The 27,776-nt window shown below is 41.0% G+C and overlaps 1 protein-coding gene across 1 annotated transcript; it reads right to left on the bottom strand.

Moving 5' to 3' along the window:
* Positions 1-1,972: 1,972 nt before the first annotated feature.
* CDC20B (cell division cycle 20B) lies at positions 1,973-27,673 on the bottom strand. Its single transcript, XM_069001896.1, is given in 8 exon segments — positions 1,973-2,109; positions 4,836-4,956; positions 5,667-5,792; positions 6,785-7,013; positions 17,225-17,252; positions 17,255-17,312; positions 21,433-21,522; positions 27,460-27,673. Coding segments are annotated over 8 exon segments (822 nt in total). The 5' UTR covers positions 27,493-27,673.
* Between the last annotated feature and the right edge of the window lie 103 nt (positions 27,674-27,776).

The raw sequence follows: 27,776 nt of genomic DNA on the forward strand, positions 1-27,776 counted from the left end.
ATCTTTTTTTTCCATTTGTTACAAAACATTGCACAGTCAGAACTTTCCACATTCCTATTCTTATTCCAAAATGTTTTTTCTTACTCTTGGGCTGAACACACAAAAAAATATACGCAAAGGGAGACACAAAGACAAAAGCAAAGCAGGAGCAGAGAGAAAGATTCTCAGCAAATAAGATTGCATAAGTAAAACTGAGAGGAAAATTTGCCCCACTGACTGCTACCAACACCCAAAGCAGTGACTTGACTCTGTCTTTAAACACATAGGAAATAAGTAAATTCAGACTTTTTTTTTATTCTTGTGAACTATCAAACCCTTGCTTAGGCAAAAATTAATTCTAAAAACCTTCAGGAAACAAAAATATCTTTATCAATCTGTAGCCCACCTGGGGCTGTTACATTAATCTTACTTCATTTCTTTGCTCATATTTTTACTGCCTTTCTTTCATCTTGCTGTTACATTATTTCATCATTCTGTTTCCTCTTTAGCCCGATTTTTCTTCTTCCCCACAAGTCACTAACAGCACCCTTATCAGTGGAAAATTCCTCTCAAATCCTGTCATTCAGTATTCCTCTATTTTCCGTACAGTTGTTCTGAACCAAGTGCTGGAGAACCTTAGAGATCAGGAAGGAGACATTCTGACCAAGGGGAAGTTTACAATGCATGAAGAAATGTGCAACAGAAAAATATGCAGCCTTCTTCTTCAGAGATAACTTGTGCCTCTGTCTATCTCTTTTCATGCATTTGACCACAGTGTAATTTTCCGTGCTCTACTCCCCTAATTACCTATTCTTCCCCAGTACAGGAAACGTTCTAAATAAATTTTCAGTTGTGAAAAGAAAAGAAAAGAATCCAAATAGTACAAGTTTCTGAGCTCAGAGGGCTTTTAATATAAAAATGCAAGAGTGAATCCTTACCCCTTGTCTCTGATTGTTCCTAACAATGAAAGCAAAGCTCTTAAGGTGTCTGTGGGCAGAACACACTGTGAACAGCACTACTGATCTCAATCTGAATAGCTTCTGAGGACCCTCCTGACATCCTTACTTAGCTACTGGCAGTGTACAAGTCTTCCACAGGCAAATCTATGTTAAAGCCCAAGGGGTTTCGTCCTTGTGAGCATTAAATAAAACTCCCTGTATGGTGACTGCTGCACTATTTGCTGGCAACCAGAATTGAACTCGTGCCCTTAAGAAATGAGTGAACTAACAGCTGTGTTTGGCCCAAACAGCATGCTCCTTTGACTATGTCCATCTGAATTCTTAACTAGTTGATTACACAACTATGCACAATAACAAAAATATCATGCAATTGTTTATATTTTCAGTCATTGTCAAACATAGTGAGTGGGTTTAACAAAAGGAAACAATTAAAGATCCAATACAGTTTCCTCATTATGCTAGTTTTAATTATCATTATGAAAACAATAAATAATTCCCAATAAATCATTTCTATTTAGTTACATATATAACCTAGAGCTCTAGGAGTATTTAGAGAGATTCCATACCATGATTTATGTGATATACAGAACAATAATGACTCCTGAATTGGTCTCTGCTGATCGTAGTCTTTGAATGATTCAAGGCAAGATACCTTAATTATTATGTGGTTATCAATGGGGATGCTAAGACAATGCAAAATTTATTGCAAGAATCAAAGCTAAAAGCACGACCTAGAACTTCATGCTGCCACTTTACACAGGGTGGATTCCTTCCATGTTTGCTAATTTAATGAAAATATACATTACATTATTCTTCAGAGTTAGAGTATTTTTCCTTTAGGGCAAACCAAGCTACTAACATTTCACGTGACAGACTGATAAAGAAAATTTTGTTCTCTTAAACAAATTGTACTATATTTTGCCATGTTTCTATTGGAAGGAAGACGCATATTTTGAATTATTGAATGGGCGGAATACATTAATCACTGGCTTTCAAGAAAAAGAAGGCACAAGAATGAGCTCAAATAATCATTATTAAAGTGCCTTGTTGCTGTGCATGCTCTCCCTAGACCCATGTTGTTTTCACAGACAAGCCATCCCATCTGCTGCAACAAAAACGAGCCTACTCTGATCTGGGCTCAGTGCTATATGAAAGACTCTCCCTTTGTGACCTGTAAAATAAAATATGTACAAAAGAAAAAGGACAATACATCAGAATTCGATGATGATTATGCCAGTCTTTTTCACCACCCACACTATGGCTTGTTCCACTTTTACTGCAGCAGAGAAGCATGCTGCATAGGATGTGGGAAGCTATCATCATCTATTGACTTTTTTCGTACTAATAAGGAGCCGAAGGAAATATATTCTTAATAGGGGATAGGCTCTAACTGACTTTGAGGAGACATTTCTGTCAAAGGAACACATTGGACCTGAACTATTGTTCTCCATGCATTCACAACATCAGTCTCATCTGTGTTTGGTAATGTCTGTCACTGTTGAGCTTTCCCATCTGGCTGCATAGGCCTTGCAGACAGTTGGCAGCAGCTGATCCAACAATAATGAGATACTGTCTCCAGCTGCTCAGTTATTGTTGTTAAGGAGATTTTCTAACAGTGATTCCACTAAACCATTTAGTGGAATCGTGTTTTGAGTTTGTCTGCAGTTGCAGTAAACCTTGGGACCTACATGCTGAAAGCAAAAAGCTACCCAGTCCAGCAGCACAAAGAATGTACAAAACTCATTAATGTGGTTGTACAAAAATCTCACCCATGAGCAGCCACTGAACTTGAACTGAAGGCAGAAAGAGTCTGTTGAGAACTGCATTTACCTCATTGCTCTGCCGTAGACTTCCTGTATCTTCTAGAGCTGTGTCAATGCCAAGGAAACCCATGAAATTTTTAGGCACACAGCAACAAGAGAAATTTGAAGCCGTTTTCCTTGATGTTACTGGCCTTCATCTTTTCTGGCTGGGTGAGTTACTGACAATCACACTGTCTAGCTAGTCCCCCAAGGGAAAAACATCTGAGTAATAGTTTCTAAAGCAGTTCAGATAAACCACATCCTGAAAGGAAGTGTGAAAGTAAGAAGTCATGTGTGACCAGCTGAAATGAATGAGTGACCTGTGTCCTCCCATCACTTGTACCTGAGTTCTCAGTGAACACAAGAGGATGGCACTTCTCTAGCTGAAGATATTATAAGGATAAACATGTGAGGAGCTGTAAAGCCCTCTGAAACTCTGGTACCTGATTAAGACCCGCAGGTACCTGTTGCCAATGGAAAGTCTGCCCTTAACTTGTGAAGCTGCTACAGTGGCTCTCTGGAAACACTGACTAAATCCAAACACCTGTTGTCCTGGTACTGAGCAACATGTGTTCCTCCTAAACCTTGTGACTTGAATTTCAGTGCCACCACTAAATTATTTCAACAGAGATTAATTTTCTGGCTTTTCTCCTTCTGAAGTTGTTGAAATGTACACAACCTTTGACAATACTTAGGACCATGAGTTTATAACTCAGTGAATTCTTTATGCTGTCCATTCCGTGTCTGTAATGACTCTGAAGGAAGATCTTGAGTTGTAATCTTTGGAGGCATCCAAAATCATCCACAACACTCATTGAAATTTGATTAAAATTCTAAGACAAAAAGGAATGGAGGGCAATAAGGAGAAATCAGACAAGTAGAAATTATTTATTTCCATGGGTGTTGAGGGGAGTTTTCTGGGTTTATTTCATTGTTTCAAGATCATGTTCAGGTCAGGTAATTTTCAAAGCAATTACTTATTTTATTTGCCTGTACATTTTCATTGATCTACGATTTTTCTAAGGGAAGGAAATTACAGCCAAAAATTATTCTTTTTTTTTTTCTAGAAAATTACTCTAATAGTTCTATCAGAAGTATCTCAAAAAAGGACTCAGTGCTATAAAAAGGTTGTGTTTCAGTTGTCATTCTGTTCTTAATATGCTAAGTGACAGTCAACCTTAATTACAGCACTCAGCTGGTGCTGAGGGGTCTTCATTCTTCAGCATTTGCAAGAGGCTTAAACAATGAAATTCAGTTACAATTTATCAGATAATTTCTGTGGGTGTAAAACTTACATGGTTAATAGTGTCTGAGGTTGTCTTAGAACCATGTCAAAATCATCTATCACAGTATTTATTCTGACCATATTTTGATACATCCACAATTTTTTCCAACATTCAATTGCTGATAGTAAGGTATTAGGAGTCTTCGTAAGCAGGAATATGTCTGTGTAGCAATGATCTGGGGTTTTGTTCTTGAATAGACCAGAGACAAGGAGGATTAATATCGAGAAACAGCTTCTGCATATGGTGTAGCCCTACAGCACCTCAGAACAATACAGAGCTATGAGGAAACTCCACTTTCTCTAGCAGTCAGCAGGGTACAAGGGAAACATTCTGCAGTGCATTTCTTCACAGCAAAATCCTTCATTAAAACACAGACGTGTCTAAATAACACATGGAGATTTGGTTTAGACATCGTTTGAAAGCTGGTTCAGTATCCTCACATCATGAGAGGCAAAAGCACATCTGGTTTATGTTGTCTAGAAGGTAATCAGCCAGAATACACTGGAAGCAACCTGACATTAGCACATTCAATCTTGGCCTGGTAAACCTTAGGAAGAAGCAGAAATACACATACTGCACCTGGCATGGCCTTAGGAATTATAGGAAAGGATCCCATCACAAAAAACAAGGAAATTTCACAGCAGAAATTTTTACCACGTTCTTAATAAGTCAGCCATTATAATCCCACAAATCGAGATTGTGCACATGAACACAGATGTGTAGGTGACTGCTCTTTACTCTTTTTTTTACATTAGGCATGCACTTGCAAAACCAGACTGATTTGACAGATAAATAACTGAAATACTTGCTATAGAGTTCTAATGAATTGACAAGCATAGGATACTTCCATATTTTCATCTGATTTCCAAGAAGGCGTTGTCCCATTATCAGTTCACCGGGTAACCAAAGCAAGGAAGAAATCCTTGGAATCTAATCCAATGCAATTTAAAATTCTGCTTTAGTTTTCGGAAGAGCTTAACATACACCATTCAGAGGTTTGAAATGTAATCTACAATGCTTAAACAAGCTACTGAGAAATAGTCCCAACATGGTATTTACTTATTTAGAAGGATCATTTAATTGTTTGCAACTCTTCAAAGTACAGTTGCTTTATTGTCCTATCTAAACATGGTAACAGTCTGTCAGTATAACACCAAAGCCCTCAAAACACATCCTCAGCTAAGTATTAACAGCTCCAGCAAATCAAGTTGCTTTACTGCAGCTGAGAACCTGTTCCTCTGTCTCCTAATATTTGGATTCCAGAGACAGATGTTTTCTCTCTGACTCTTACACCTCTCCTCACCCCAATGCTCTGGGAATTTTTCTTTCCCTTCAGCATTCTCTTCACATTTAGAGTTTTGGCCAAAACTATTATTGCCAGCAAGGAAAGAGGATGAAATGTGTCTGGCTTTAAGACTATCTCCTCTTCAATCACTTCTGCATGAAGTGGTGAATGAGAAACAACAAACTGCTTGAGTCAATCACACACTGCAGTGATGAATGTAGCACAATTGCACATCCAGAGAAAATCCTGCTGTTCCTCTTACTGCAGAACCACCCTCAAAGTCAGTGGGAGTTTGCCAAAAGAGCACTAGACAAAAAGAGCGTAGCCTAAATATGCAGACATTTCATCATTTCACCTGCGAATCTGTAACTGCACTTTGGATGATTTTCTCACAATTTATGTGCCAGACACGCAAAATCCCATCTTTCATTCCACCTCCTATAGCAAGGGCTTTTGACTGCCAAGGACGCCAGTTCATAGCCTAAAAAATAAAAAGAAAACAGATGCCAGAATAGATTAGGAGGTTAGCTGGAAGAACGGAGGAGTTTTAGCTTAAAGTCTAGTTATAAAAATGAACTACAACAAGCACACGAAATGTACACTTAGGGCAGTGTAGGATCCCAAAACTTGAAATGCTGCTTCCCTTGCCCTTGTTTCATAGCCTACACTGTCCCACATACCCTCGTAAAACTCCAGCTTCTCTGCTTGCCCTTCCGAGGCCACAGACTCACACCTCAGTTCCAGAAGAACCCAGCAGGATAGAGCCCTACTCCCTAAGCCAAGCCATCGCAGAAGTCTAAGCAAAGAGGTCTACAGGGTTTACAAGACACCTGGTTTCTCCTGGGATATTTCAAGGATATGCCTAAGGTCCAGCAACTACCTGAAGAAAAGCTTCTCAGAACTCAATTCCACCTGTTTTAATAAATTTCCCTGACCCTTTAACCGCAGCACTCCAGTCCAGTCTCAGATACTTTTGGGAGGACAGCTTGTAAATACCAGACTCTCCTGCCCCTTATTACTAATACCTGACCTATCTCCCCCACAGACAGGGACTTCATAAAGACAAAGAATCTTAAATTGTTTCATTTAAAATTTCCTTCTTCAGATTATTTGCCACCGGAAACAGCAAGAAAATATGGGCAGGAGGGCAAAAGGAACCTCATGAATTAAATTAATTGCAGCAGAAATCATTTTCCAAAACTCCAAGAACTGAAACATCTTGTTTGCAAACTTGTAAGTATTACACCACCAAACTTTGCTGTGAAAGTACATAGGTAGAAGAAAATGTGATAAAGGTTATTTCTGTTTGGCAAAATATTTACAAAGGCCTACTAATCCAGTATCAAAGCCCTTGCAAACATATCTATGAGGAGAACTGATCTTAAAATTAACGGCAACACAGACAGAAAAAACTAATAGATATCAGTAAGATAATCTGAAAGATTGCACAGGCAATATGCTTTCTTAATGTACTTTAACTGCTAAGACATGAAGTATGGTTTCCAGTGTCTGTGACTGCAATTTCACACCAGGGTTGCTATGTCAGATATTCAATATACCACTCCTAGACCCAATTGCCAGCAACAGGTTGGCTAGTGACAATTTCAGGCTGCAAGTGTTTTGTTTGTTTTGACAAAGAGTCCCAACATGGTGCTGAGCAACTTGAGCATCATGGTGACGGAGGGATCCTAGTAGTGAACCACTGCAGAGGAGAAAAAACAGCGTGGGTTTGTGTAGATACAAAAATGCTGCTAGCAAGGATTTTCTTGCTAGCTTCTAAGTCCGTGAGAAACTTTTCTCTCTCACAGAAGAGGTAGCAGGGAATGTAAACAACCAAGCCACCTGCAACCTTGAAAAGTCTTGTTTATGGTATAGTAGAAAAATATTTTGACAATGGATGTTTTAGGATTTTAGCCAATCACCCCCAAGGGGTGGCTGATCCTTTGTCCAATTAGACTATGAAGAAAAAAGTCTATAAAAGAGTTTATAAAATAATTAAATAAATCAATCTTGCTGCACAATTCCTGCCTGCTGGATCTTCTCCTCCTCCTCCTCCCTATGGCTGCGGGGCACAGTGATATACCCTAGGAACCAGGCCTGCAGTAACAGGTTTGATGTTAATGATGACAAGCAGCTTCATCACACCAATGTTTCTTCAGAAGCAAACCTCATCAGAGTGAAATCTGTCAGCAGAACAACAGCATTTCAGTAAGAGGAAACACAGAACAACTATCAAACACACACACGCCTGACTGTGGAGGTGACTGACAGCAGAAAGGTGCCAAGCAGCTCTTCCATTCAAGCTGGGCAGAATACCTGTTGTCTCTCAAGTTTCTTTTCCATGAGCACACTCTATGCCACTGATCTGCACCCTGTTCAACTGCCAAGCCATATAATACAAACTATTTCCTGTTCCTCATGAAAAATTCTTTCACAAGATGATTTTTGCCAAAGCCAGGTGTGACTGCACACCCAACAGAGAGGCAGTGTAGAACTGCATTGTATCACTAAAGGTCTTTCTAGCAAGTTGCAGTGTGTTCTTTGGTTCTGTCCCTTCCCTTGTGTGCTGTAAGCACTCCTCTGCAAGAAAATCACTTCTGGGACTATGCTAGCTAACCCATGACGCCTTGTCTCCTTTCTCCCTCCCGCTCCAAGGCTTCAGGAAAACCTGCACAGCTTGGCACTGTTGCACTAGCTGCCTGACTGGAAATGGATTCTGAAGAAGGGGCAGTCAATAACTAACTCATGTAAGCACAAGTTAACTATTGGGAGACAGCAAATGTTAGTTCAGACAGAAGATGTTAATTACAAAGCCTGAAAAGCCGAATTCACCCTAATCTTGTCACGATAGAGGGGACAAGGATCATCTCAGAGATTGCTGAATCATCCCTCAAAGGACTACGCATGCCCAGGGAGAAAGGTGACAAGTTCACTGCGAGGATGACTACTGGCCTTCATCAGAAAGACCCCTGAGGAAGAGGAGAGGCCTTCCTCAGTGCGACCACCAGGACACACAGCGCATGCGTGGCCCCTATGCTAATGACTTCCGAGAAATAATTTGTTTAACCACACCTGTCCCAAGGAATGTGATGAATATTCATAATTTAACCCTTAATACTGTGTTGTAGAGAGCACCAGGTGTGTGTGTTTGGAGGAGCGATCCCCACACACCCAGCGCGCCGAATAAAGCAAATACCCACTTCTCTGACTCTGTCTCTGAAGTGTCTCCTGGCCCGGTTGAGGTGTGATTCATCTGGCACCCCAGATGGGACCCTCTCTGCCTGGCTGCCGGATCCAGGGGTAAGCAGACCTCCCAGTCACGACCCTGAATTTTCAGGGGGAGCTCAGCTGTCCTTTGGCTCACGGCAGGGGCAGACAAGGACCATCTGCACCAAATTAAGGTATTTGCTATTCCTTTAAAACACAAAATACCTGCAGGTCCAGGGTTCGAGTCCCTGAGGGTGGGTTGAAAGTCCCGAGGAAAACTGGGTCTCCCAAAATTAGTCCTGGGCAAGAGGAAAAGTACTTTTAAGGGGTTGGACCCCACTGTGAAAAGTACTTTTAAGGGGGTTGGATCCCCCAGGGTTGGACCCCACTGCAAAAGGTACCTTTAAGGGGTTGGACCCCGCTGTTATGTGATATTGTACGGCTATTTGCGTTTTGACTGTTGCTGTTCTGCTGCTGCGTGAGTGAGAGTGGATGAGACGCGCTGCCAAAGTGCGAAGCGAGTGAGGAGCTCTATCTGCGGTTCCGTACCCCGGCGACGGGCTCGGCCAGAGAAAAGCGAAGCGTTTGGCAAAGAGTGAATGAGGATAAATCATATAAACCGTTGGTTTGGAATTCAACCTTACTGTCCGAAGGGGGGGCAGATTTTAGAGGAGAAAAGATTTTAGCTATTGAATTGAAAACATCCAGACCCCCAACGCCTTTCTAATGTAGCTCCATCTGATTTCCCTTTTGAAATCCCGTGTTTAGTGTATGAAAACAGTTGTGAAGCTTGTATTTCTGTGCATGTATCAATTGTGAGAGAAAGTGGTATTGTACTTCTACTAGATGGAGTGGGTGGTGTCCAAGCTGCCAGAGGAGAGAGCTTGGTGTCAGACTAGAAAGAGCAAGAGTAAAAAAAATGAAAGTGCAGATAATGTTAGAGTAAGGGGAGCGTGGCAGAGAATAGTGAGAAATTTGAGAGAAACTGGTTAGAAAAGTACAGCAAGTGTATGTGTATGTAAGAAGAGATGAGGAAAAGGCAAAAGTGATGGCAAAGGTGATGGCAGAAGTTGTAAGAATTGCGGACATGATTAACAGGTTTGGGTGTGCAGAGCTGTAAGGCTCCTGTTATGTGGTGCTTGTGCAGAGCTGAAAGGCTCCTGTTTGGAGGGGACCCGTGCCCCTGTGCCTTTCGTGTTTTATTGTGAAAAGCCAGAATTGGCAGGTTTCAGACCTGAGGCGAATCCGGAGCTCCTATCTTGTGGGGAACCCCGCCACCAGTCTGTGGTTCATTGTAGAAAACTAGAATTGGCAGATTCTAATCCTGCAGCCAATTCTGCAGCTGCTGCTTTGTGGGGATGGTGCTGTCCCTGTGCAGGCCCAGGTATTTGTCATGCAGCCTCGTCTGCGGGGGCTGTAGAGAAACCTAGGGGGAAAATGTTTTGCTATCCTTCTGTGGTTAATTTGTTAGTCGCCTCTCTACTCCTGGGGTGGACTTGGGAAAAAAAAAAAAAAAAAAAAAAAAAAAGGGTTTTAGGCAGTAACATTGCTTGCTGCCGAACTTGATCTTGTCCAAAAGGAAAATCACTAGAACAAAAGGAGCAAACTGATAAGGCAAACTGCTCCAGGCGAAAAGCAGAAGCCTACTAAAACCCTGAAGAAAAAAAAAAAAAAAAAAAAGGAGCAATCCAAATGTCTGATTCACAGACTGCAACTCTTGCAAAACTTTTAAAAGCAGTCTCACTCCCTCCACTGAAGAATCAATTGGAAGAAACCCCACCGAAAACCTGTGGGAGACAATAAAAGTGGTGCAACAAGCACTTCATAGAACAAATACTAAAACTCCACTTGAATAAGTTAATGCAATTAAACTCTTGTTTCACTCAGACATATTTTTCATTTTTTTGGGAGGGGGGAAGTTTGTTTCTTTTTTCTAGGAATGTCAAATGTCCCGACATCAAAGATAAAGAAAGCAGTTTGAGAGCAAGGAAACTGCAAGCAGCAAAATCACACCTAAATGTGATAACCATTGCTTCACTGTCACTTTGTGTTAGCCCCAAAAAGTTTCACTATTTTTTTAATAATCAGTCTAGTGGGCCAAATTTTCACTTTTCTTTTATAGGAATCTACCAACACATGAGATGGAGCTGTGTAAAAACCAATGAAATGTAAAGTGTCACCATAATTGCTCACATTGTCAGTTGGTTAATGTTTGTAATTTGTTTGTGTTTTCATTGCAAGTGACTTGGTGAGAGATCAAATAGAAGTTAAAGCATTCTACATATTCTTGAGTTTAATTTTTGTCTAACTTGTTTTGTCTTTTTACTGAAAAATGGTGTGGTTAAAGTCTTATAGATGTATAATTTGTCTCAACCAATATTATCCTGAGAGTTGGTATAAGAATTGATACATATTTGAAATCCTACAAATATGAACTAACCTTCCCGGTTCTGCCTCAGAAGGCTTCAAAATTATTATAATCTAGCTAAATTTTTGGATTTTCTAATTAGTGAATTAAAGAATCTTGACAAAACACAAGCAAATGCTACATGAGAAATGATTGAATCCCCCTTCCTAAACCAAGAGGGATACAGAAAAGCCTTCTACCAGCTCTCAAACTAAAGTGCTGTTCAATCTCAAGCCATCACTTTTCCTCACCCCTCCTATTTATAGCACATTCTGCAATCTCAGTTGTAGGTGCAGAATGGGATGAAGAAAAAAAAAAACAACCAAAAAACCAAAAAACTAGGTTTGAAAGAGAATTCATTTCATTTTTAAACCCACCAAAATAAAGCCACAGTTTGTAGTTTGTGTCAAGATTAAATGACAAGAGTGCTATAATCTGTCTCCTGGAAAACAGAGCATAGCCTTAATGTAAAGATATGTTTGCATGAGAACATTCTGTATGAAAATGTTTTGTGTGTTAGTTTTGTATCATAAAAACTAATCCTTCGTAATGTATAGAATTATACAGCAGAGTAAGAATATTATTATAACAAAAACTGTATAAAGAAGCTACAACCAAAGAAGCCTCCTGAAGATACCTGACTAAGACTTTAAAGTGTAAGTTAAACCACTAAGATTAGATAAAGGAAAGAGAAATACCCATAGATAGTAAAATAACAAATCAAGTTATCCCATTAGTAAGAGATGTTGAAATTCCAGAGATCAAAACGGGCTCCCCCAGTGATTATTGAACTACTGGAAGGGGCACAACCAGTGTCAATTAAACAATATACACTAAGGCATGAAACATGAGTAAGAATAGAACCAATAATTACTACATTTATTAATCAGAGGTTGTTGAGAGAGTGTAGACCTTCCTGCAATACCCCAATTCTACCAGTACAGAAGCCAAATGAAAGTTATTGATTAGTTCAGGACCTAAGGACACTTTACTCACAAAATTACAAAGTGACTGAGTGTGGTTTTCAGTTTTAGATTTAAAAGATGCTCTCTTTTGTCTGCCATTAGCTGAAAGCAGTCAGGAAATTTTTGCCTTTGAATGGGAAAACCCCAGAACAGGGAGAAAAAGTCAGCTCACATGGACTGTATTGCCACAAGGATTCAAAAATAGCCCCACGATATTTGGAGGTCAATTATCCCAAGAACTGGAAGCCTGGACACCACCACTTGGAGAAGGTGCACTCCTGCAGTACGTCGATGATCTACTGATAGCAACAAGGACCCACGAAGACTGCAAGAACTGGACTGTAAGTCTTTTAAATTTTCTGGGACTAAGTGGATATAGAGTCTCCCCTGAAAAGGCTCAGCTAGTCCTCCAGAAAGTTACATATCTGGGGGATGAACTGGCAGGAGGGGAGAGAGCCTTGGGAGATAACAGGAAGGAGGCAATTTGTCAAATGCCCAGGCCACCTTTATACCAGCTCCTAAAAGAGACTGGGGGAACTCACCTATGCTGGACACCAGAAACTAATAATGCATTTGTAACTCTGAGACGTGAGTTGATGCAAGCTCCAGCACTGGGCATACTGGAAGTCACTAAACCTTTTCTGTTCTGACATGAGAGACAAGGACTGGCGCTGGGACTTTTGGCACAGAAGCTGGGACCATACAAAAGGCCAGTGGCTTATTTCTCCAAGCAGCTGGACATGGTCAGCCAAGGATGGCCCCCCCCTGCCTGCGTGCAGTGGCAGCTGTGATCCTGAACATAGAAGAAGCTCGCAAGTTCACACTGGGCCAGCAGATAACTGTTTTTGTCTCTCACACAGTGTCAGCAGTGCTCACACAGAAAGGAAATCGCTGGTTAACCCCATCTCACTTTCTCAAATACCAGGCTGTCCTGGCAGAATCAGAGGATGTGAGTATCCAGGTAACTAACATTTTAAACCCAGCAGCTTACCTCCAGGGCAAGGCTACTGAGGAGCCTGTATGGCATGACCGCACCGAAACCGTGGAGGCAGTTTACTCCGGCCGCCCGGACCTAAAGGACTCTGCGCTAGAAAATGCGGCAAACTCGTTCACTGATGGGAGCGGTTATGTCAGGAATGGTAAGCGGCTCGCTGGGTATGCAGTTACAGCCACAGACGCTGTCATTGAGGCAAAACCGTTACCTGTGGGGACATCAGCTCAAAAGGCTGAAATAACAGCCCTAACTGGAGCCTTGGTGTTGGCCAAAGGAAAACCTCTCAACATTTGGACAGATTCAAGGTATGCTTTTGGGGTGGTACACGCTCCCGGGGCTATCTAGAAAGAAAGAGGTTTATTAACCTCACAGAAGAAAGAAATCAAGCACGCTACTGAAATCATGCAGTTACTGGAAGCAGTGGTAAAACCTTCCAAAGTGGCTATAATGCATTGTAGGGGACACTCCCAGGGTAACACTATCCCTGAACTGAGAAATGCTATGGCAGACAAAACAGCAAAGGCAGTGGCCAGTAGAGTTCAGATCCAAGCCCTAACTCTAATTATGATTTAAATTAGATACAAAAAAAAAAAAAAAAAAAAATTATTAGCACAGATGGGTGGGCTAAGATAAAAAGGTCTCATAGTCATATCCAGAAAACTGTTAAAATTATTTATCCAAAGTGAACATTGCATCAAATCACTTTAGATGACACTTCTTGAAGGCTTAAAGAGGTATGAGACAAACTTACATCATGGTTACCCAACTTATCCTGGCTTAAACAATTGTTTGTAATAGCTATTTGTGTTATTGCATTCTTACTTATTGTTTGTAGTAGTAGTTACTGTTGTATGATATTATGTACTTGAAATCGCGATGCTTATGCTCAATATAAACAAGTATAAACTTAGAAATGAGATAGAGAAGGGTTCTTACTTTAAAGACATACAAGATTTGTAAAGAATGACAAATAACCAAAGAAAAGGGGGGATTGAAGAAGGGGCAGTCAATAACTAACTCATGTAAGCACAAGTTAACTATTGGGAGACAGCAAATGTTAGTTCAGACAGAAGATGTTAATTACAAAGCCTGAGAAGCCGAATTCACCCTAATCTTGTCACGATAGAGGGGACAAGGATCATCTCAGAGATTGCTGAATCATCCCTCAAAGGACTATGCATGCCCAGGGAGAAAGGTGACAAGTTCACTGCGAGGATGACTACTGGCCTTCATCAGAAAGACCCCCGAGGAAGAGGAGAGGCCTTCCTCAGTGCGACCACCAGGACACACAGTGCATGCGTGGCCCATATGCTAATGACTTCCAAGAAATAATTTGTTTAACCACACCTGTCCCAAGGAATGTGATGAATATTCATAATTTAACCCTTAATACTGTGTTGTAGAGAGCACCAGGTGTGTGTGTTTGGAGGAGCGATCCCCACACACCCAGCGCGCCGAATAAAGCAAATACCCGCTTCTCTGACTCTGTCTCTGAAGTGTCTCCTGGCCCGGTTGAGGCACGATTCAATTCACAGTTCTACAACCAGTATCATCAGTCTACCAGAGGCAGGAAGGAGTACCCTGCCTGGAAATACTGCTACTATTAAAGTTTAGCTCCTAGATATGAGGTTTATATATTAATAGGGGAGTTGAACTGAAAATATTGAAAATACCTTTTAATGCTTTTTACCATTTTTTATGGATATTACTCACATTAAACCTATGACAAATCAGAAGAGCTTCCTGCTGGAAATTCACACTTAGACAACTAGTATGATGACACTGAAATAAAATCAGCAAGTTCAATACAATCTTTCTGGGTATCTGAGAAAGAGATATCTGATATTACTGCAATAGATTGATTTAAGGTATTAAGGGTTAGTGACTGGAGGCTTTCTCACACTAGCTCCAAAAGATTTATCACATACACATTGAGTGACTTGGAAGCACTAAAAATGCAGACACAAAACTGACTTGTTGCAAGAAATGTCATTGTGTTCTGCTTGTATAATGGACTTGAAGATCACAAAAGCAGGGAAGATTCCAACCAAGCCATGTTTCAGAGAAAGTTAAGCACGTCTTTATGGAAAATACCTATGAAACCAAATGGGAGTATGAGCCTTACATGCAAAGGCATCATCATTTGCCTCCTGAAGATTTATATAGATTTTTCCTACTAAATAATAATAAAATCTAACCTAGTGTATCTGGTCCAGATGAGATGGAGTTAATTTCCCCCACAGCAGTCCCCCCAGTGCTGTGCTTTGTGTTGGTGGCCAGAAGGGTGTTGGTAACACACCCATTTTTGGAAGGTGCTGAGCAGCACTGGCACAGCATCAGCACTGCCTCTTTCTCACTGGGGGCTGGGCAAGATCCTGGGAGGGGACAGAGCCAGGACAGTTGTCTCAAACCAATATTTCATACCACATGACATCTGGTCAGCAAAAAAAACTAAGAGAAGAGGGCAAAGGAGGCAGAGAGAGGGGAAAGCATTCTTTATTATAATCTCTGTCTTTCAGAATAACTGCTGTCCTGAAGTCCTACTTCACAGGAAGTGGCCTTTGGTTTTGCCTTATTCAACTGCCTTTATCTTCACACACAAGGTTTTTTCCATCTTATTTTCTCCCCTTCCCCTTTCTGATAAAGGTAGTGGTAGACTGGGTGGTGGGCACCTGGCATCCAGCCTGGGTCAATCCAGCACATCACAAGAAACAGAAGTCAATTGCCATATTGTCAGTGTTGGTCATATTAAGGTTCCCAGTAATTATAGTGATATGAGTGGCAAGGAAGCAGACTCCTTAGAATAATGTCTGAAAGGAGATCTTTTTCCACTTGGAATGAAAAAAAAAATCAAAATTATTTGCTTTTGACACAAAAGACAGCATCTGTTTTGCTAAAGGCAAAGAAAAGACAATAAAAATGTGACGGATTAATTTATGGTACTGAAATTCACTTACAGATTAATGATGACGTGTAGTTGGATTATTTTTAACTACAATTAAACTGTAATCCTGAAGTCAGTTGATACTTTGGAATTGAAGCCTCCACAGTGAAGTTTAGTGTAAGAATGCTGCTCTAATTTTAGTAACAATTAATATTAACTCCATGCCTTTTTTCTCCTTATGCAGTTATTTTAACTCTGCCCTAATATTAGAGTTAGAGGGTAAATTTCAAACCTAGAAAAAGAAATAAATGTTACCTCAACCTAATGTGTCAACCATAACTGTAGTTCCCAGGCTCACACTGAATTTTATCATCCATTTCTACTCTGAAGTTCCTGTTATTTTCAGGACCGAAACTATTTCTTGCTGTAGTAAGGTTATGCCACTTGGCACTGGCAGGATGTTACACCTGCATCCTTGTAACCTAACCCACCCAGTATAATTGCAGCTGTATTTTGTTAACTGTTTGTTCAGCTGGTATGCCTGTACCTCCTTGTACCTCCACCTTCCAGACTAGTACCATCACAACCAGAGCATCTTGTGAAAACAAAAAAAAACTACCACTGCTGTTCCTATCAAGAGATACTAGTTTCGTTTTGAATTAACAATGAAGTTGTACCCTTGATATTATGTTTCCATTAAGTAAAACAGAACACTATTGTATGATTTTAAAATCACAGAAGCATTCATCATACACAAGTCTCCCCTCGGCCCCGTCATGTGTGAGTTAAAGATCTGAAACAGAAAGTGGGATGAAAAAAACCCACAAGAGTACATTTGATCTTTCTCATCTGAGCCCACAGACAGAAATATACCTAAATACAAAATATTCACCTGCTACTCTAAAATACACCCTTGACAAAGCAAATGTCAGGCACTTTGTTCCTCCTTGGGCTGCAGATAGCAATGAGCTGGCCTTTCCTTGCAGGTACACAGCTAGAGAGGCGTGCAACTCTTAATAGCTGTGGTTTGCTGGGCATTTGAAAAGGCAGATGCAGTCTTGATATCAAGATAGGGGCCATCTAAGCTACGTACTGTCTCCCCAGCACTGGGGAGGCCATGATTTTTGACATTCAGACCCACTGGAGACAAAAGAATTTCAAGCTCAGGCCTTGCACAAAACCAGAGTTGCAGCCTCCAAATCATACTGAAATTCTGCAAGTGGTGAAAGTTTTCTGGAAGGAGAGTAAGAAACAGAGACTACAGAAACAGGTTAAATCCTTTTTGGCTGCTTTCCTGTCATACAATAAATCTCTGTATGATTTCTGAGATGGGTGATAGATGAGGGAACAGGAAAATCACATTTGAACAAAGCCAAGAAAATCAGCTAAAATGAATGGGACATTTGCCTGACAAAAAGCAGCAAGACTCTTTCTGGGAACAGACTTTACTACTCACCTGCTCAGAATACAATGATTCCAGCTGCAATTACAGACAGGTGGCCAAACATATTTCTCAGCCGCTTTCTGGTTTCTATGTTCCACAACTGCCAATCCAAAACAAACAAGAAATAAAAATTTGAGAGCAAGGGGAAAGAAAAATTTGTTCCCTTCATTTGTTCACAAGAAGCCACTCCCCAGTTCTGAACTGACATAAGGAAAACTCATTTATTTCACAGGTAAGATAACGAGTATTTCCAAATTTCAACACCTGTGTCAGTGATGCTGAAGTCAGACTGGATTGAAGGGGTGCACATCTGTGAGTTTAAAGCTGTTTATTTATATGTCAGTATTTATAAGTTCATACATGGACATGCTCCACTTCAGTATCTTCAGATTGATGACTCATGACTGAAGCAGGCAGGTCCAGTTATTACCTAGCACCTCAGCCAAAGTCACACAAAATCACATACACATTTACGCTGCAGATGATAGGAAAAAGTGCAAAAAGTTATTAAGGAAGCTCTGCTTCTCATCTTCAGGGCTTGCTCAGTAAAAGTATGATGGGAATACTGCTTCCACTCCCTGATGCTGGTCACATTGCATTTGCAAACCAAATCACTACAGTGATTATCTTCAGAACACCCTGTTATGTCATGTAGGTCAGCAGCAGATGGTGTACAACATTTAATACCTTACCAGGACATTCTCATTTTGCATGACCTCTGAAGCACAGAACGTTCTACCACAATCCAAGGTCTGGCACCATATTTTGGTAAGTAAAATCTCTCTGAAGAACAGTTGAATCCATCAGTCTGTTTAATTACAGATCTGACTCTTGCAGCAGAAATCGTTTCCACAGACCACTGTTGTTAATGTTGTCAGTCCTGGGACATACCTTGTGCATTAACAGTGTGTATCACCCCAAAAAACCTTTGTCCTGTTCATGGATACACATGAACACTCACAAAGGTATGTTGAAAAACTCTTCCAAGGGACAATTATAAACACATAAACATAAAGAGTTGTTCGTTATATTTTATGAAGTGCTAAAAATCTTCAGACCTGGGATTTATCTGTCCATGCGCAACTTGTGAGTGTTCAATTTTTGCCTGTTCACCAACAAAGACGTGAGGATTTAGTTCAGAAGGTGTCACCCAAATCACAAATGTCACTGCTGTCTTCAAAATCAAGATGTTTCAAAGTCCACTCAATGAAACTGCTGCTGTGGTTACTGGCTACTACCCAGGGCTGATTGATAAAACATTTAACTTACTCTTAAGTGGGGGTAGATCTATTTGATTTGAAAGTTGTATTGAGATCTATAGCTGAAGGAAACTCTATTGAGACTTATGTCCTGCAGTGATTCTATTTTACGTGAAGAGGACACACCACCATCTTTCTTGAAACACATTATAAAAATTCACACTCTGTGCAAGAAGCACCACACAGGAGAAATTAACTTACAGCAATCATTGCACCAGCCAGTAATATGAAGCCTCACTTCTGGCTCCAAAGGTGTGAATGGCTTCATAATGGTACCAGTTTTAAGCTCCTTTTGGGTCCCCTCTTGGCATCCTGTATTTGAAGACTCATCACATGCAAATCAGTAATGCAAAACACCACCATTTTTTCTCAGGCCTAAGCCTTTCACATTCTCATGATATTTGTCTCCCCACGATTCAGAGGAGGCTTGAAGTGCCTAATTTATCCTGGGTAGGCTCAAAACACTAGACACACTAGACCAGGTGAAAGCTGCACCTCACCAGCTTTTTCAAACCTTCATGCATTCAGTCAGCTAGAACTGTGAATAGGGTCCATCATATTTTGTTTAAGTTGTACCACTGTTCAATACAAAACATGGTGGTTCTCCTCTTTTTTTGCCTTTGTTTCTGTCAGAAGTTGCTATTAGCAGTATTTCTCATGTATGCTCTTCCACTCCAAAACCCCCTTACACAGTAATTAACTCTTGCTTTCTGGTGTTTACTTCCCCCCTAAAGTCTACCCCATCGATACCTAACCACAGGAAAAGGTTTTTAGAACACACGCTCCTTGATCACACCACACTAAGCTCATGACAGCACAGTAACGAGAAACAGAAGACAATACAAGTACGAGCAAGAAGAGTCATCCTTTGTGGTCATTGTCTACATCAGGCTGCAAAGACTCCTCAGCATTATTAAAAAGAAAAAAAAAAAAAAAGCCAGATCATTAGCCTTTTGAATAATTTAATGCTAGATTTTATGTATAAGAAATTATAGAAATTATATCGCTGTAGTGTGCAGAGCAGAATGCTGGAGACCCACACTTTTGCAATTTTCTCTGTGTTTTAATTTCCTTATTCAAATTATTCCCCAGGGAGTAGTAATTACAATGAGTCTTAGAAGTTTCAAGGACAGAAGATGATATTTATCTCTACAACTAACCTTTTCTCTTCAAAAAAAATTCGACACTGACAAAGTATTTGTATTCTGTAAATATGCACATACACAACCTGTATGAAACTTCAATGGCAAATCATGGAGAATTTGCATCATACAACCCTTCCATACTCTTCTCCCATATTCCAAAATTTGATTTTGATGGACAGCAAATGTTTCCCCTCTCAGCTGTGGTATTCCTTCTCTCTGAAGATGAACAAGTAGATTACAGTGATTTTCTTCTGTGTCTAAAATTTTGTGGAGTTTAAAAAATTAAGATTTGCAGGAATGACCTCAGATCTGCACAGTAGGATATGTAATGCTGCATTCTAATCCTAAAATGTCTGACATCACTAAAATGAGACTTCGCTGTACAGAAAAAAATTGTATTTCTAATATCTAGATTTTTCATTACTTTTGAAAAGTTTACAAAATCTTTCTGAATCCTACCAAGATAATTCAAGAAACTTAAGGCACGTAATTGTAATATTCAATGAACAGCAACTCTTCTGGAACTCTGCAAACATTTTTCTTCTTTAACATTGGCAGCTGACATTGTATAGTGAGACAGTAACAGATGAAATCATCTTGGTAACTCATTTCAGGACTCTCTTCTCTTGTGAGTAATTCATCTACCCCAAATTCATACTGGTTACTCTTTCAGCTCTATTCACCTACTTCATGGGCACATGAATATGCATAACAGGCTTTTTTCTTAGTGGAAATTAAATTTCATTATGCCATTTTGTTATTTTTCCTGGGTGCTAGTGGATATCACTGACTTTTGATAAGATTTTGGCTCTCACATGCCTGTGTCAATACTCAAAATGACACTCAGGAAGTGATAAGTAGTCAGTACTGTCACATCAAACCACTTAATTAACAACTAGGTGGGTGGATTCAAACCTGGTATTCTTAATGCCTATATTCATCTGTCATCAAGGGGAAAAGCCACTATGATTTATCCGTATACTGTTGCTATTAACTGCTCTGCAACCAGGCTTATTTGCCCAGAGGAAAGCAACAAAAGAAAATACAAATCTACCACATAGATCCCAACTTCTTCCAAATGGGGTTGAAATCCAGATTCACAAAGAGACATAGCCAGAGCACCAAAACAAATCATCTGTTCAAGACAGAAGGCACCAAAATATTAGTCTGAGATTTAATGAACTGTCTCACACCCAAGTAAGTATGGGAACGCCTGTATTATTTCACAGGCTATCTCTTCAGATACCCCCATTTTCAAATCACTTGGTCATCCACACTCCCTTATGCTCCTTCATTCATAGGATATTTTATGTAGTAAATTTATCTACTACCCCACAGATGAAACCAGCCGCAATGCTAGGGACAGTTTGATCCTATTATCTTTCCCTACAAGTAAGAGCAACAAGACTCCACCATCTCTGCATGCCCTGCACTCGTATGTACCCAACAGTCCATATGATACATATCCCCCACCCATTCCACAGCACAACCCTATACTTTTTTGGTTTCATTTGTAGGGCTCTGAAACAGAAAAGCTGAAAGGAAATTAATGTTTTAGGGCCACCAGTGTGTCAGATGGGGGCCAAAGGAGAGCCAGGTAAAATGCTGGGAGTTAACCACACTGAAAGAGCTGGAATACTACCTGTTCAGAGGTTGTGAGACCTCTAGAAATAGCTCTGAGCAGGTAGCTCTCAGACACTTTGTGTTATTCTGTAACACTGGAAGAGGTAGATGTACTTGCTTTTCCCGTGTAGATGCAGACTGTACTATCTTACTGTTCAGTGTGCCTGAAAATGTTTGCTATGTTGGAACATACCTTTCCAGATGCAACTGGTATTTTCACAGACTTCCATATCATCACTTTCTGAAATGCTGTATCCAACTTCCTGGACCACTGGAAGCTGAGCTGAAGTGAAAATAGGACTGAATTAAGAAGCCAGTTGAAAAACATATTTAAATATAGATAACATCAAAGGACTCAACAGTCATTACACAAAAGCTTCAAAACAGCCTGTCTCTGGGATGGGAGATGAATTACAAATACCAAATCATATCCAAATCATGTTGCTCTGACTTGAGGGACTTGAGACATCTTTCCTTCTATAAAACAGAGATACACTGCTAATGATCACACACACTTTAACAAAGCTGTTTGAACAAGGCCACCTTAGCAGTGGAAAAGGATCCCAATCTGTACATCTGGAGTTACTACCTGGGTCACCTGTCAGACCTGGGTGACCTCTTGTCCACTTCCAATTGGCATTTGGACTAATTTTACCAGCTTGTAAAGACATTTCCTGCATGCCATCAATAAGTCTATCTGTGAGGGAAGATCAGGTATGTGGTACATACACTGCAGGGCCATTGATTACAGCATGAGACCCCCTGAATGTCAAGAGTCCTCCCTCAAACCAGGCTTACAAACACTGGGACTCCATGATCCCATTCCCTAAACCAGTGATGCAACATAAAATGGAAAATAGCTACAAAGTATCTCTGAGGAATAAGATCTTAAAAATTACTTTAGCATTTCCTTGGGTATCAAAGAAATAGATGATGCAGCAAAAATAATAAAAGGGAGATCAGAATTATTATTGGAACCTTTTATGAAAATAATTAGCATAGGTCTTTAACCAAGATTCAAAGGCTCAGATCAGCTCACACAGGACAGGAATATCTTTACCAATTCCTAGTAATATGCTTTTCTTCACAATGGTGACTGAGATGAATGCTCTGATGCCAATTTTCTGTTTGTTCTGTAATTATTTATATACAGTAATGTGGAAATGCAGCTGATGTTTTTACCAACCACTCAAGATTAGTGAATTCTTTCTCTCCAATGTCTTCTCTCCAATGCCCTTCCATGCACAGTCTGTGTTACTCTTCTTCAAAACCCTGCTGCAGTCCTGACAAGAAATGTCTTAGAAAAACATAACCTGAAAATAGAAGTGTTTCTCCTTTATTTATTCCAGCTGTTCTGCAGCAGGCCTTCAGCTTTGAGAGGCATTTTCTGTATGATTTATACAGACAACTTGGCAGAAAGTTAATCACATTGTTTGGATATGTCTCCCTTTAAAATTAGTGCAGACATTTCTGTGGAAAACTGATTTTGTATACAAAAACGTAATATTTTGGCCCACAGAGAGACCACACACATTCACCAGTATGTGAGAAGATTTTATTCTCAATGGATCCCATTCCTTTATACTAACAGGGAGCACAAAGTAAATAGTCATTTGTTACTATATCTAAGAAGATAAATAGATTTTTGTATGGGCTTAGCCAGGACTGGCTTTCAAATGGTTTTAGGAAGATCTTAGGTTTTTTCACCCCAGCTATATCACAATAGAGGAAATGGTTGCAGTCCTTGATCTAGAACTCTGAATATATTAGCCCTAACTCAACTTCTACTTGTAAGTCACAGTATAAATCTAGGTTTACATAGCATCCACGTGAACCTCATGAAGTACCTCAGTAAGGCCAAGTGCAACGTGCTGCACATGGCTCAGGGCAACCTCCAGTATCAACACAGGCTGGGGGTGAACAGACAGAGAGCAGCCCTGCTGAGAAGGACATGGGGGCACCGATGGATGAAAAGCGGGACATGAGCTGGAAATGGGCGCTTATAGCCCAGAAAACCAATTGCATCCTGGGCTGCACAAAAAACATGTGGCCAGCAAATTAAGGGAGGTGATTCTCCCTCTCCGTTCCACTCTGGTGAGATCCCACCTGGAATGCTGTGTTCAGGTCAACACAAGAAAGACCTGTTGGAGTGGGTCCAGGCCAGACCCAAAAAAGTGATCTGAGAGCTGGAGCACCATTCTCTGAGAACAGGATGAGAGGGAGGTGGTTGTTCAGCCTGGAGGGGAGAAGGCTCTGGGGAGTCCTTATTGTAGCTTTTCAATACTTACACTGATAAGAAAGAGAAGCCTGGTCCTTTCAGCAGGGCCTGCTGTGCTGGGACAAGAGGTAATGGTTTTAAACTAAAGGAGGGGAGATTGATACTAGATATAAGGAAGAAATTTTTTTCAATGCAGGTGGGGAAGCAGTGCAATAAGTTGCCTGGAGAGGTGGCAGATGCCCCATCCCTAAAAACATTCAAGACCAGGTTGTACAGGGCTGTGAGCAACTTGATCTAGTTGCTAATGTCCCTGGTCATTGCAGGTGTTTTGAACTACATGACTTTTAAAAGTCCCATCCAACCCAAACCATTCTATGACTCCACTTGAAGAGAACAACCTGTACTCACCTTGAAAATATGTTTCATTATAAGAAAAAATGATTTGTGTACATTACTTCATGGAAAGTGCTTGTCATCTCACCAAAAACCAAGAGGTTACATTCAATTTCTCTGATGGCTATATTCACCTAGGACTGTTAAATCAATAGAGTTGTTTATTGTAAGAGTTCTAATATTCACTGATTCTCCAATCAATTGATGGGGGGGGGGGGGGCAAGAAGAAAGCAAGCACTGCTGTTGGAAGATGTTCAAGACTACTTCATTTATTAAGAAAATCAAGTGATTGTCCCAAGAATCAGGTTTCCCTAAATGGTATAAAAGCATGGTCTCTTTCCAACATCCAGAGATGTTCAAGAGTACCACTATTACAAAGCATCAGTCAACAAGCCTATTAGACCATCCATCAGTGCTCCTTCTCTTAGAAGTTCAGCTTACTACCCTCACAGAAACTCCTCAATAATATAAATTAAGGATTATAAAATGCTATAAAAAAAGACATTAGGTATGCATCCCTGAAGCAATCTTTTTCAATAGTTATGGTCAAAAGAGTAATTATGTGAAAACAGCTATTAACTTCATATCAACTTCAGAATTGGTGCAATCCAGGGAAGGAGAGAACAAGAGAAACTGTAATCACTGACTAAAAAGTTCCAACTTAATATATGAACAGTCGCAAGGAGATAGCAGTAAAGTAGAGAAGAGGTTCTGAGCATCTTATTATGATAATGGATTTTATAACATAAGTACCAGTGCTTCACATAAGAAGTCAATTTTCAAGTTAGTGAAGAGAAACTTCTTCACTAGTGAAGGTGAGTAGGTGAAGCATAGACTTATGCTCCAAAAAGACATGAATAATGCCTAAAAAAGAAAAAAAAAAAAAGAGGTATGCCAGCGTTCACGAGGAAGAATAAAGTGATAAAATGTACAGCAATAGAAAATAACACCTAAGCAGGAAGTGTTCTGAAGTCTTTGTTTCACATGTTAAACAACCTTTCAACCTTGACCAAAATCTGACCACCTGTTTTCACAACTATATTCTCAGAAAGCTGCTTTTTGGTAACTTTCATAGCACCTCCTTCTGCCTACGTGACAAAATGAACAGCTACATCCTGCAGAACTGAAGCAATCGTCTTCTTCACACACAGTGCTTATTAAAGCAAGACTGCGTCATCCATGCTCTTCATGTGTATTTCTTACAATACATGCATTCCCTCAGAGGTAACAAACCCATCTTGGGGGCTTCATTAGTTTAGTTTTGATTTTAGTTTACAGGATGATAGCCTGGAGAAAGAGGAGAGAAGCTGAATCAAATAAATGACAAAAAAGTTACTCCTGACTTTTCTCCAGCAGACAATTCCTAAATGGACCTTCTTACGTTACTGTTATCCATGTTAACAAAGTAGTACCCTCTTAACTGATTCCAGGCCAAAGACAAGATAAAAAAACACATCAGAAAAGCAAATATCCTATCTGTGCACTTGAACACTGTATTACTCTTACTTTTCTGTTTCAGCTCTCCTGTTATTCCTTCCTTCCAAACCCATTGCAGCATGACTGCTAGGTCGTTTGTGTGATGGAGAGTTTCTTAGGCATCTGTGGTGTTACTAGAAAAACAATTTTAATGGAAACAATTCCTCTTAAAAACATGCATGGAAATATTTGTCAAGTACTTTTTAGAATAGCACTGGTTGCATTATAGCAGCACTCGGAAAGCAGATCAACACACTAAGCAGGACAATCCAAACAATGACATTTGGAGCAGTCACCCTGCTTTCCTTTTGTCAGTGAAGAGACATTTCTACAGCATTATTCATCTTATCCTAAAAAGAGATGTCTAAACAAGATCAAATTGATCATTCCCTTTATAAAGAATGCCTGTTTACTACTGCAGCTCATGTCCAGCCTTAGGTTTATTGACTAGTTATGGAGAATCCGACTCCATAGAAAATTAGTATCTGATTTCCCAGGATCAGACAGGCTTTCACCACTGCTTGTAGAGGCAGCAAGCAGGACTTCCTGTTCTACAACCTGAAGATGGAAAGACCTCACACTGTTTCAGAGCCAGAGTTTCCTAGACCTGGAGCAGGCATTACTGAAAAGAAATACTCTGGTATTCTCCTTAGTAGAAAACAGAATTGCACTTTCTGACCAACATCATAGGAACATATCCTGGACACTTAGGAGCACCTTTTATTTTTTCTCTAAATATTTCAATTGTTAATAAAGAAGTCAACTGTGTTAAGTTCCCGACATCTTCCAGGAAGCTTTTCGTGAACGTGGACGTGCAGCATGCAAACCCACTTTCGCCTAGCACTGTTGGAAGCAGGAGTCAGCACTCTCAAATCTCATTCGACGTTTTGTCAGCTCCCCCTGTTGCTGACGGAGAGAAACAGCCTCCCCTAGAGTCAACTCCCCCGGAACTCAGGGTGCTGGAAATTTGATCTGCACTCTGAATGGCCCTCCAGTAAATCTCTTCTAAAGTGAGTGGAGTGTGGGTGTTCCTTGGCCGGTGTCCCTTTGTCAATACATGAAGCCTTGGGCACTGGAGAAGAAACAACGGCACAAGGCAAGCTCCTTCTGCCGTGAGTGTGCGCTACTCCAAACCCAGGCCTGCGGACTGATCCTAGTTCTGCAGTTACAGCTGGGTCTGCAGGAGCTGCATACAGAGTGAAGAAGAAGCAGGAGGAAGTGAACGAGAGAGGCCTGTATGAGTTCTCCTGCCCTCCTGTCAGTTGTTGATATATTTTCCAGATAGGAAGGTGCTGGAACGGACTCTTCGCCCTCTTACAGTCCAACAGAACTTAAACCCATTCCTGGGTGTCCCACATCACAAAGCAAAAAAAGGTTAGTGTGCCACAGGCACTGCTTGACTATGCATGAGACCCTCTTTTTCCTCTTCCCTTTCACCCTACTCAGTGTCAGTTGTCTGTATCACCTGCTGCCCTAGGCTGTCTGCACAGAGGGAAGAGGAACCTTGGGCCCAGCTTTTCTCTCCTGACTGCAGCATGCTCCTGTGAGAAAATCACAGAATCAATTAGGTTGGAAAAGACCTCTGAGATCATCAAGTCCAGCCTGTGATGGAACACCACCATCTCAATAGACCATGACACTAAGTGCCATGCCCAGTGTTTCTTTAAACACGTCCAAGGGACACTGCCTCCACCACCTCCCTGGGCAGCCCATCCCAATGTCTAATCACCCTTTCTGTGAAGAAATTCCTTCTAATGTCCAACCTAAACCTAATGGCTTACGGCCATTTCCTCTTGTCCTGTCACTGGTTACCTGGGAGAAGAGGCCAGCCCCCACCTGCCCCCCCCACCCCCCCTTCAGGCAGTTGTGGAGAGTGATTAGGTCACCCCTGAGCCTCCTTTTCTCCAGGCTAAATATCCCCAGCTCCCTCAGCTGCTCTTCTCAGGACTTGTGCTCCAGACCCTTCACCAGCTTTGTTACCCTTCTCTGGACTTGCTCCAGTACTTCAGTGTAAATAAAAAAATTGAGAGGATGCTGTTCTGGAGCTTGCTCTGCCTGGGCAGCCTGCGCAGATTGCTGCAGCTGTGACTGCCGGAGCCCCGGCAGCGGGAGACGGGAAACACCGGTACTCACCTCGCACAAATTCCCTGCCGCAGGCTGTTTCATAAACGCCTGCCGGAGATCATCCTCTCCCCACACTGCCTTGTTTCTCTGCGTGCTGCCCTGGCCCCTCGCCCGCCGTGCTGCTGCGCCGGGGCTCCGCGGCGGCTGCTGCCATCGTGTGCCGGCAGCGCTGCGCGCCCGCTCCCGCGGCACGGAGCACTCCCACCTGGAGCGCCCGCTCCGCTCCGAGCCTGCCACCTACACCGCGACAGGACACCAAACACCCAGATTAGCCAAGGCTTAGTGTCATCCCGTCCCTTCGCGCTGTTTATAGTTCTGCCGTGTCC

Source organism: Aphelocoma coerulescens (genome assembly GCF_041296385.1).
Source record: "Aphelocoma coerulescens isolate FSJ_1873_10779 chromosome Z unlocalized genomic scaffold, UR_Acoe_1.0 ChrZ, whole genome shotgun sequence".
Classification (NCBI taxonomy): Eukaryota; Metazoa; Chordata; class Aves; order Passeriformes; family Corvidae; genus Aphelocoma; species Aphelocoma coerulescens.